Source organism: Euwallacea fornicatus, chromosome 14 (genome assembly GCF_040115645.1).
Source record: "Euwallacea fornicatus isolate EFF26 chromosome 14, ASM4011564v1, whole genome shotgun sequence".
Taxonomy (NCBI): Eukaryota; Metazoa; Arthropoda; class Insecta; order Coleoptera; family Curculionidae; genus Euwallacea; species Euwallacea fornicatus.
The window spans coordinates 3,219,801-3,232,623 of NC_089554.1; the positions used below are offsets into that span (position 1 = coordinate 3,219,801).

The 12,823-nt window shown below is 36.2% G+C and overlaps 1 protein-coding gene across 1 annotated transcript; it reads left to right on the forward strand.

The window, feature by feature from the left end:
* Positions 1–1,150: 1,150 nt before the first annotated feature.
* On the forward strand, positions 1,151–12,512 carry LOC136343448 (uncharacterized). Its single transcript, XM_066290176.1, has 5 exons — positions 1,151–1,461; positions 8,213–8,281; positions 8,344–8,654; positions 11,333–11,492; positions 11,814–12,512. The coding sequence occupies exons 2-5, from the start codon at positions 8,226–8,228 to the stop codon at positions 12,019–12,021; spliced, it is 735 nt and encodes a 244-aa protein (XP_066146273.1). The 5' UTR covers positions 1,151–1,461; positions 8,213–8,225; the 3' UTR covers positions 12,022–12,512.
* The last annotated feature ends 311 nt before the right edge of the window (positions 12,513–12,823 follow it).

Here is a 12,823-nt window from a genome sequence, read left to right on the forward strand (position 1 = left end):
CTTATCTCGTTTAAAGATTCCGTCGTATTTACCTTAATTTTATTGAGCACAAATATTTTACCTTCCATTAATCTCCACTTCCTTTGAAAATTATGCGCACTTGTTTACATATTTTAAATGCCAGTTTTAATGAACAAGTTTAGTTTAAATGAACCACTTAGTTCCCATATAAGAGTGCATTAAACTCAGGGAAATGCCACTAAAAAGATTAAGCAACGTTCCTTTCTACAGGGTGTTTTCTAAGCATACGGCACATATTGAGAGCATATTGCTTGGGTCAAAACAGGAAACAAAATTGGAAAAATGTGTGCCCAAATGCGCTTCATTTCCGAAATACAGGGTGTTGAGGGTTAGAGTAAAGTTCTTTTTTACCATTTTTCTTTTAATTTTTGATATTTTCATCATTTAATAACCATATGCTGGGGTGTGTTTTAGAGAGGTATGTCAGTTTATCCAGTAATTTCTCAACTTACTTTCAAACTTGCACTATAGATTTAGGAAACACCCTGTATATCTCGAATTTAAATTTATTCGGTTTCACTAACCTTAAATAAATCCTTCGAAATTTGAAAATGTCAAGAATTTATCGGCAATAATTGTAAATATTAATCAATTTATTGGGTAAATATGGAGATAACATGCACATTTCCTTTATTAGTCTAATAATTTGGATTGTACGTGCATGATAATGGACATATCTAGTAGTTTTTGTTCATTGAAATGGACACACGTTGTCGCAATGTGATTTTGGTATATGTGCGTTCATTAATTATTCATGCGTATTTGCAAAATCGTCGGTTTGAAGTCACTTTTCCAGTTATTAACATGCGTTAACGCTGCCACAAGAACATAAAATGTACTATTTTTTATTGCATTTTATTTAACATCTATAGCAGCTGCTTATTAACCAAATGATTTTTTTAATAGAAATTACATGCAATTGTTAAAACCCATTTCTTTTTTATCCAACCATGACGCTCGCCTATTGTCACAATCATCCCTGAGCGCTCGCAAGCAGCTCCAAGTATGATCACTAATCAATTTCATTTACCACCAAAATCGCAAGTCACACAATGCTTGCATAACCATCAACAATAAAGAAGATGTCTCAATTAGACTTGGTACCACAACTATCCACCTGCTCTTTGCTTTAATAGTACCATGCCAAACGCCGCCTGACCGTGGGTGAGAGTACTCGCCACGGTGCTTCGCCGTCTATTCATTTAGCAACTCGCTGTTGGACACGGCACCTTGCACACTTCCTCAGAAGAAAGTGAAGGTACTACCAGGGAACTACTCGTTCCTCCGTAACGATCGTCATCTCGATTTTTTCGGTTGATGCAGACGAGAAGGAAGTGAATTTTTTCGTGCAGTTAACGGTACTTTTGCGCGCTCAATAGGTACGAGTTGCGGCAGGTGTTTTGGGTGCAGATTTTTGGAATTTTGAGTGATTATTCACAGGTAGGTTTATTAGAAGATGTATTGTTGATAAAAATTGGTGAAAAGGACTATCAAAAAAAATAAAATAAAAAATCGGATATAATAATTCGAGAAGGACTCGTCTAAATTGAAGTAAAAAAAAAATGGAATATGGCGTAATAGACTTGATTGGAGTAGAACAGTGAAATTGTCCACTTTTGTCGGGTAAAACTAATTGAAAATAATAGAGCCGCTCTCCTTCAACTTGTAATTTTGTCCTAAAACGTGTTATGATTTAAGAGTAATCTTTATTGCAGTTTTAAAAGTTCTACTCCTGAGTTATACGGGTCGAAACGAGCATCCAAATCTGTAATCTTTCTGTCCCGTCGAATCAGTACCCATTTCGTCTCAAATGAGTGAGAAGGGAAGAGGACTCTATTATTAAAAAAATCTACGTTTCTTTGAATTTTTTTGAACTGAAAACTCGATATGGCGATCGCTTGATTATGATTTCTCAAGTGTCGAAGGAAAGCGACTGCAGTTTTTAAGGACTCGGGCGAAACCCTTGTCAAAATGCCAGTAAAGCCTTCAGAATTAGGAAAAAAAACTTATTAGAAAAACGAAAATAACAATAAGGAAAGTGAAATTAGACAGTTAAAACGGGTCTTATAGTCAACTTTAGAAGAAAGGGCTCTTTTATAAGCTCCTAGATTAATTGCCACCGAAAGAAAAACGAAGAGGAGTTAAAGATGAAGAGATGTCACCTTAAATCATCAAGATTTGCTTGTCCCTGTTGCACGTTTATGGAAAACCAACGTGCGGTAAACATAAGAAGTGGCATAAAGATGGTAGGTGTCAAGGTAAATTTTGCAACTTCGGCTGATACTTTAGCAACAATTAATGGTTGCTTGTTGGATCTGAATAATAAACAGTTTATCTCGGATCTGGCTGAGTAAACTTAAAGTTAATAAGTACTTAATTTCTAATGCTGTAGGTATATAGTTAGTAGTTTCCAATTTCGTACGTTTCTCCAGCATTACGGGTTGAAAACATATCTAGCAAACAATTAAAGCAGTTATACCATCACAACACTTTCTACATAAAATGTACAATTATTATACAAAGGCGATATTATTAAATAATATTTTCTTTTGCACTATTTCAACCGAAAGATGATGTTTAAATACTACAGAGGTGGTGCTTAAACTTGTTAATTTTACGAGTTAATTCGGTTATGGCGTTATAAAAATCGTTAGTTCGGGTTTTTATTAATACTTCGTTGTATTATTTCTATTAAAAGTGGTAGGAGCTTCTCATTCCGATTAAATTGTCCATTGATTGCATGGATTGGATTGTCTTTAGAAGGTGAGGTAGATACAAGAAAATTGCATGACTCAAGATCTCCGGGGATCCACACGAAACAAAAAAACATACAATATGTTTGCAAGGGTTTGTTAAGAGAAATAAAAAAAAAGCATTAACTCACTGTTACTTTTTTTAAAGCTTTTTTTGTTCCCGAGAAGAATATTCGCAATTTATGAATAACTCCTGGAAACTTATGCGAATTTATTGTTGCTTTGGTATGTGAGTAAACTAAAATGTCTCGAAAAACGCCTAAAAAACCTCTGTGCGTACTATTCCAAAATAAAAATGACGATATACATATATGTAAATAGCATCTTGATACGTAGATACCTACCCGGTAACTAGTCGGTAAACTCTGAAAGAAGAAGGCGTAGGTTTAAGATATTCATCATCACGTATGTAACACAGTCTAGGTATTACAAGTGTGTCGAAATTTGCCTAATTTATTCGTCATAATATAAATTCTATTGTGCAAGTATTTGCAATTTAATTGATTGCTCTAGAGCGTATAAATTGAGTCATTAACGCAGCAATAGAGCCTGGAGCCCCTACAAAGTGCCAAATCGACAATCGATTTGTACGAAAACTTTTTTAAATATTTTTACCAAGTGTCGGTGTACTATCTGTTCTTCTTGTGTCCGAGAAGGGACGATTGACCGTAATGATATTCCCTCATGCATTTTTAATAACGAATATCTTTTCCACGATCATGCATATGGGGAATTCGCATGAAGAACTTTTGCAACGTGCATTCAGAAAAGTAGATCATGGCAAATTCGAGAAATAAAAGAAAAAGTTGCACCCATTTAGGTGCCGTATCGATCACGAGAACGACCGTATTTATGAGGTGCACCAGTAGCGTTTATAGCAACTTGTTCACCTATTGCATGAAAAATTTTATGTTCCCATAGCGTTAAACTGCTTACTTCATTAGACAGAAATCAGAATACCCAACACGTATTGAGATTGAATGAAAATGATTTATTACCTGTCTATATTCCCCTCTTAGGTGTTTCCAGGCTCTCAAAGTATAATGCAATAAATTTCAGATATATAGCGCAGAGTAAGACACACAATGCAATATGATTATCGCAATAATTGTCTATTCAAATTCTCAGATTTTCCCATTACATCGTTATTGCATAACTGCAGAAAATCGCATTCAAACTTCCAACCCAAACGCAAAGCACATAATTCTTGACGGGTGATGGATGTGTGTTTCTGTAGACTTATGCAACAAATAGTCCTAAAAGCACTCAAATGATTATTCATAATTTTTACGCGAACAATGATCGAGGAGCTCGAAGATTTTGGCTTCAAGCAATAGTGCTACAAAGCTGCACACACACCAAACAAAATACGTACACAAGAAGCTATCTAGGACAGGCAATTAGCCTAGTCCAAGTCATACAGGGTGTACCATTGAAAACTTTGAGCCCGGCTTATTTTGAACTACAATCAAAATATTAGAAATTGCCGTAACAGGTCTAATTTTTTTTTTCGAAAAGCATACATTTAGGCGTTAAATGCAGATTCACCAAAACAACCCCTTTCGGGGGCGCGTGTTCAACTTTGGAATCTCAAATGGCACCATACGTCGAGAGACACCTCATTTGGCGGAGTTTTTAGTTCTGATTTCTCAGCATCTAATTTGTTTTCAATTTTACGTGCATTGAAATATATTGAAAATGATTGGAATATTTGGAATTTTCAATTCGAACTGAATTGAGCTGCTAAATAAACTTGTCCGTTCTAGGCACTGCCACCTCAAGCCTCATTGTAAATTGCCTAAAGTGTACCTACTTTAAAATTTGTGCATTACGTTGGTTTATTATTTAATAGGTGATTTAAAAATTTCAATTTAATTTCGAATAAAAAAAAATTAAAAACAAAACGACGTGCTGATAATCAGAACGAAAACCCCTTTCGAATGAGGTCTCACTCGATCTACGGTGCCATTTGAGGTTCCAAAGTTGAATGAACCCGCTCGAGGGGGGTTATTTTGCTGAATCTCCCATTAACGCTGAAATGTGTCTTCCTCGAAAACAAAATCAACGTGTTTATTAATTTTTAATATTTCGATCGTAGTTCAAAATAATTCGGGTGCAAAATTTTCAATGGTACACCCTATATATAACATATTGTTTAGCCAGTTTGAAGTACTCAGATTATTGAAATTAACACATTGACCTCCATTTATGTCTCCATGCACCAAAGTAAAAGCCGCAGAATTTCCTTAAACGGATGGTCATAATGCAACTGTTAAAGCTGACAAATACGAACGTTACGCACTTATGATTTATGGTGATCGACGTGTTCATCATTACAAAGATGGAGCTCGGAATGAATACTAAATCACCTGTTGGTATGCATTTTAAGTCCCAGGAGTTACAACCTGATTGACCCGGGATATATGGAAGGCGCAAATTTTATCGAAGTGAAAACAAACGGTTAATCAGATTGATTGATAATGTAAAACCATCGAGAAATAATTAATATGGAGAGTTTGGTCGGGCAATGGAGATGTAATGATACCGTGATAGCATAAGCTAGCAGGCACAAACGTAGAGCAACTAATTATCCCATTTACATACTAGCAGTACTACCTGACCATTTATTTTTTAAAATAATTTAAGCTCAATGCCCCCTGAAATGTCCTCAATGCCATCAGAATGACGCGATTTACACTGAACAATCAAACACCCTGTATGCACCTGAAAATGTTTACTGAGGCAAATAAGTTGCGTCCTCCTTCTTTAAGAGTTCTCTTACCAAATACGAGTAGATACTTTGACGACATTGGACATATGTTTTCTAGTGCGATTACCATATCATTCCGCATATGATACTTACCTTGGCAAACAAATTGTGATGTATTTTCATTGAACGTGATCAGCCACATTCTGCAAACAACGTAACCGGCATTCAAAGATGCTGAGGGTGTGAACCCAGGTGAATCCCTTGGAAATTCCGCCGAACGCCATGGTCCAGAAAGTGTTTTTATGAGATGAGAAGTGAACTTAGTTTACTCTCTCCAGTTTTGGAAGCAGGACCAATTTTCGTAGGTTATTATTTGAAACATCTCCGAAATCACTCAGCCTGTGGCAATCTTGCCAAATTTACTTCAATGAGATTCATATATTCGTGAAGAAAACTTTTGTCTAAGTTAACGAACCTTGAAGCTCCAGCGGGTTCACGGGGTTCGGAGTATTATACGCATGGAATACCCTAAACCCAAACGAACAAGATGGCCTTTATGAGGACGTTAATCATTATCATTTCCGAGAGGTATATGTACGTGTGGATGACTCTTTGAAACGTACACGTGTGGACACATAAAATAAATCAAACCTGTTTATCATTAAAAGAAAAAATGGCAACCAATTACTTTATTGGGTCATTCAAGCATAATTCTAAAGCATAATCCCATTAGTCACTTTCTAAAAACCAATTCACAGCAAATTGACCAAAGATATGAAAATAACTATGCATTAGCTAGTTGCAGGAAACGCGATAACAAACAATCCTATCGAAATATAATAATACAATATGATTTATATATTGCATTATTCTAATATCGGATTTTCTGGGTGGCTGCCCGTCCAGTTTACATAACTTACCGGATTACCACACTGCCGCCATCCGCCATATTATCATATCTCTTCCTTGTGGATTGTAAACTTTTTATATCTTAAGTAGCAATCTGCGTGTTTTGCAAGCACACCTAACAAGCCAACGGTAGTACAATCTGATTAAGGACTGCATTACATCGTAATTAATTGGTCGTATTCGGTGTACTTACTCAAGTAGTGTTAATACATGTTCTTGTCTCCGCAGAAATTATACAATTTCTGATAGAACTACTAAAAAAAGTAGTTTAGTTCAATCAGATAGTGAAGAGATTAAATGTTTATATTTTGTGACCTCGCGGCAACGATTCTGCCATAAGGTCATTATGAATAAAATACTGTACGTAACGGTCGTATCAAATAATTCCCGATCAACAGGATTTGAAACAAGTCATGTTTACTGCGCGCATGTCAAGCAAGCGCGAAAAGCGATACTTTACCGCACTCGTTATGTTTCGCAGCGCCTTAGCTATTAGAGATGTCAAGAGAAACTCGTAATGGGCGAGAAATCTTCGACCCACGAACGAAGACTTCTTTTCTAAAAATGGCGTGGTAACATAAATTTTAAAAGTATGTTAGTCTTTACTTAACACCCTGCATCAACGTGCATATACGGGGTGTTTCATAGATATACTAACAAACTTACAGCGGATGTAGAGCTGATAAAAACAAATGTTTAGATAAGATAAAGTCACATCCGAAATCGCTTCGTTTCCAAGTTGCAGAGTGTTTAATTTGTTATTTTATTTAAATAATTGAAAAACGGCTTGGTATAAGGACAAAAAAGTGGGAACACACTAAGGCAGGATAAATGTGCATGTTCTAGAGCAGACAGAATATTTCCATCTACACCAGAGGCGTTCTTGCGGCCATTCAACGTTTCTACATGTTTAAATGGCTCCGACTCTAACGGAACCATCCTTAGGAAGACGACTATTATTTCGCGATGGGGCACGCTTAGACATGTTTGCCTTCATGCCACCTGTCTCTACTTAAAGAAAATTAAATTAATTTCTATTAAATGATTTAAAAAAAAACGACACTCGGAAACCTCTATCGGTTTTTTCGCAGGCACAGGAACAAGATTTTTTTTTTATCTTGAAAACGGCTACTTGAGCATTAAAACACTAAGAAATTTTTTTTATTAAGAATTTATGGAATTTTAAAAATTTATACTCGCATTAAAAAAAAGTCAGTGGCGTTTCGTTTTTTTTACTAAAAATATTCTGATGAGTGGCCGTACGGAGGCCACTAGTTTGGGTAGAAATATTCTGCCTATTTCAGAATATGCACCTTTTTTACTAGTTACTTTCATGTTCTCGTCACAAACCGTTTTTGAAATATAAAAAAAAAAAACACGAAAGAAGTAAAACATTTTGTATTTTGGAAACGAAGCAATGTTGGACTGAATTTTATCCGATCTAAATATTTGTTTTTATGAGCTCTACATCCCCTGAAAATTTGTCGGCATGTTTATGAAACACCTTATACGTCACAAACGAGCCAATCACCAACACGAAAAACCTAAACCACATCTGTGGTAGGTGCCGCATATAAAAAAAATGTTTAATATTTTCCCAGCACTTCTGTGCAGCATTGCAAAAAGCGGTTATGCAAGGTGGACCGCCAAAATTGCTCAAGGTACCTGTTCGTGGTCAAATTTAACCATCGCTTTAAATGAAACTGTAATGTACGATCGTCCTTTCATGGGTCTTGTTCGTTCGATGCAGCTACTTAAATTTCGTTTTTTTTTGTTGCGTTCCACGTTCACTTTAAATCAAGTTTTTTTATCGTTTCAGACTAAGGCGAGACATGCCGCGACGGCCTAGACAAGAAGACATTTATTGGAGTGCTGCTGAATCGGAAAGGTCAGTGCGTTCATAAGAGAAAGCCCGTAATTTCATAAAGTTCTAATGTAATTTCTTATCAGTGACGAATCCATAAAAAAACAACAAACCTACATAGACCCATGGGACTTAGAAAACTACGCCTATATTCGGGAGCACTTGGATTCAATGGAGCTCTCCTCCAATCCCTCTGTGCCAGTCAGTGGATCGAGTGCAGGCAGCGGAGGAGACTTGGGGGAGGCAAACTCCCACTCTTTTTTTTACGTTCCTGGAACCAAGAGGTTAAGTGACAGGCATCAGGAAGTAATTAGTGGAGACTATGCAGACATCGAAGAAGTCGAGTACATGTCGAGGAGACCGCGAAATCGAAGGAAGAGCGGATATTACGAATATGGTACGGAGAAATTGTTTTATGTCTGAAAAGTTATGTAAAAATGAATCAAGTTTATTGCCGGCTGCACAGCAGTGCCAACCGAATATAGAAATTTTTTGTGCCTGTAAATAGAACCGTATGTGTTTGGTGATGGATTTTCACTTCCCAGTTTGGTACATCATTGGTTTGGTCCCGGTTAGGTAGTATCGTACATGAAGGTTTCTCGCTTCAAGTGGAATTTTTGCAGGGTGAACTAAAGTACACGGCATACCTATCACTAGTAAAATTATTGAGCCTCGAATATAATGTGTGATAATTACAATGCTCGAAGCATAACAACTAATTTAGTGGTAAAGCGGCAACATAACCACTAGAAAGTTCCACCTATCGGAGAAGATAGATTATTTCTCTGAATTTTTCATTAATTTTATTATTGAGCGGATTTCAGGTTTCCTCGTGGAGATCGATTCGCAAGTCCGGCGAGAACATTCATGGAAGTCACGACAAAATAACGAGGACTCAACGACTTTTCGGGCGGCCAGAGGTGTTGATGAATATCGGATTAATAGGCATATATAACGCACGTTACGTAATATCATTACGCACGGTTTGAATTTTCATTACACACACTTATGTGTAATTGCCGATTTTCGATTATAGGCTATCCCTTCGTTATTAGCAAATTGCTGATATATGAGTAGAAAAATGTGTTTTCAGTTGGATAATGAAAGTCACTGGTGTGGTTAAGCCATACTTATATGTAGACAGAATTAAATACATAGTAAAGTAGTTAATGTAACATCTTACGTGATTGATACACATGTTCCTGTAGTGATTGTTTACTAATAAATTATATCGTAGAAAGTGGCTCAAAATACCGTCTTGGCAATAGACCGTGGACAGTATTAAACGGCGATAATTAATTAAATCAACAGAAATCTTCATTCATTCCGAATCGCCTTAATTGTAAGGTATTGGCTAACCACGACAACCTTCCATAGTAGAATAATCTGTGTAATTCATAAAAGATAAAACATCGCTAATTGGTTCTATTAAGGATCGACCTTCCCATTCCGCAATTTCGGATATTGTTCTCTAAAACATTTAACAACAGCAATTTTAGCATTTGCATTTCTATTGTTTTAACTTATAGCCGAAGTCCTTCTGGATTTAGTTGTCACTCAAGGAGATTGCGAAATTTTATTTACTTTCGGTAAGTAAACGATCGTAGCTTCCAATAGAGTATCTGAGGTCAACATATGCTCGTAGGAGAAAAAGCGTTCCTAACTCGTGCAGAAATACTTTATGCCTACTTGACTATTTGCCCGAAATCCACATGCTCACTCGTGTAAAAAAGTAACTCAAAATCAATCAGAAGGTTAAAAATATGCCCATTGATTCAAGAGAAACCACTTTTAAGTAGCCCAGATTTTTCAAACGACAAACTACCATGTTTGGCTCCATTTCATTAGGGGGCACTATTGACCAAATAGTCGCAGAAAATGATATCGTGATTTGGAGCTTTCTCATTGTTGAAAAATTGAATATTTTTAATTACGAAAATTGTGGAAATATGGTGGTTTTGAGCATTTTGTAATCGCTTGCGTGTGATATGGTATGCCTTAACAGCGAGTTCGAAGTGCGTGATATGTTTAATTTTATTAGGAACAGTATGAAAAAATGAAAAATGTTCGATATTATCATGGTCTGCGCGAATGCAAATGCCAAGCAACAAATCGAAATTTATCTTAAAAACGACAAAGCGATGTCACATTTTGTTTCCCAATAATCATCTCATAGTTTGGCAAGAGAAACCGCTATGTCGGATGTAATGAACCGAGACCACATCCAATCACCGAGGAAACAATAATATTGATATTGATCCGTGATGTGATTATTACTAACTCGTCAGAAAAAAACAATACTTCTTGATTCAAAAATAATTGCAACATTAGATAAGACTTTTTAACACACAGAAGTAGAGAATGGGAAAAATTGATTATTTCCGTATAAATTGGCAATCAAGCTCATTTAATAAAATTATACAAATTGAGGCATTTAGTTTTTCAATTGTCGGATTATCTGGCATTTAATGTTCATCTGAGCCAATAGGAGAAATTTTAATTAAATGAGAGCGAAAAACAGATTAAAATTTTTAGCCAAGTTTCTGTTTTTACATGAGACTTAATTTAGAAATAAAAATGATGACAAATCGGAACTCGAAATCTTGCGGTTTAATCTGTAATTCACCACTTCTATATCTCTCACAAAGATTAAGCCCAAGGCTTTCGATCCACTATCAAAAATTACTAATTACGCAGCATAAATTTGGGCACACTTCTCCTTTTTCGGTAAATTAACCACATCATCCTTCTCATTAAGGCCGATGATGGATTCGTACCTGCGCATAAAACTAAAACGAACAGTTGTACAACCGGCTCTTAAATCTTAAATCATAAATCGTAACCAAGCACGCATTAAGCCATTTTTATCGTTCTCTGTATCTCATTTCAAATAAGAAAGTCCTACGAGGAGAAGCATAAATTTTGCAACATTGCCAATATCATGACTGAATCTAGCCTTACATAAATCCACCTCGCTCTGTATAAAATTGGGATACTTTTGCATAAGTTGTTTCTTGAGTACTAGACCGATTCCATAGACTTGAAAGGCTCTGATGGGAAACTTTTTTTTTTTAGATGATGAAAGTGCATACGAGTATGGCCTGAAAGACAATTCCGTGTTCGGCATCTACGACCAAGCTGGACGGTTCAGAAAGGTTTCAGTACCAGTGAGCACCATCCACAAGCCGCTACTTGAAAGGAGTTTAAGCAGCCCCCGATATGGAGATTATTATGAGTATGAACGATTCTTTAATAGGAATGTCGACATTGAAAACGTACTTAATTAGTTAATGATTTGTTGTTTTTCGTGCGCGATTAAAATAAAAAATAATATGTACGAGGTGCCCCATTCAAGAGTATGATTCATAATTCAACAGAATTATGATTTTAGTTGGGTATTGAATCGTTGAGAATGCAATTATTCAGCAAAGTTTTCCTTTCTATGGAAACTTGATTGACCTCAATTAAGAATTTGACCCTAAGGAGATTTTTGCAAATAATCGCTTGGATTGCAAAATTCACGCCGATATTTGTTATAACTGTTTGTTTCTCTCAGATACGATCCTTATGCTACTCGTCAGGAAATCTACAGCAGATTGGAGGACATGTCCTATACCGGGGACAGGACGATGCCCATCTACGACGACGTAAGGAGACTGAGAAGGAAGCCGCAGAATTTCGGACTTACCAACTACGGACATTTGAAAATCGATTATTCCATTAGCTGGAATGATTTGAACAAATACATGCGGTATAATAGTTGAGTTTATGTGTAGGACATTTGAATGAGATATAACAAAGCTAAATGAAAATTCGGCTAATTGGCTGTTTCGGGCTCTCAAATCTTCTACGCAACGTAAATAGTGGGTTCGGTTGAGAGATATATGAGAGTGAGATATATTGCGTAGCCGCTTTGAGCACCTGAGTACCCCCAAAATATTGTCACATTTGTTTAAGATGGCTCTGCTCGGTGCCAGGAATTTTGATAATATATTGCTAAGTAGTTTACATGCACAATTCCACAGAAACGCTTTTTATTCGTTGGTACCATTTAGGACCACTTTAATCGGTAAAACTTCAGTTTAACCTTCAGATGAACGTTCAAGTTTAAACTGAAGATATTGAAAGATACTAGTGTTTTTGCACGATTTAGTTAACTGTTGTGCTTGATCTATTAGCTATCATTGAGACAAATTTGTAAATAAAAATCGAGAATTTTAGATGGTTTGTGATTCAATAAAAATCACTTCATGTATGTGTTTCCGCTTGCATTTCCCCAACAGCATAACCAATTTTTCAGGTTATAACCTTCGGACTGAAATTTAAACCGTATCCGAAAAGCCGGTGTACTGGTAAAACCCCAGTTTGGAACATAAAATAGACCGCAAACGGCAAATCTTTATTGACAAGCGTTTAAACTACCGCTTAAACTGAACTTCTAAAAGTTGTCCTAAAGGTCCAACTCTGTTCCCCTGATTTAAATGCAAACTGAAGTTTAAGTAGTAGATTTCACATAATATACTTTATTATTCATTTGTCAATATATTCAGTTTAACCGCAGGTGGA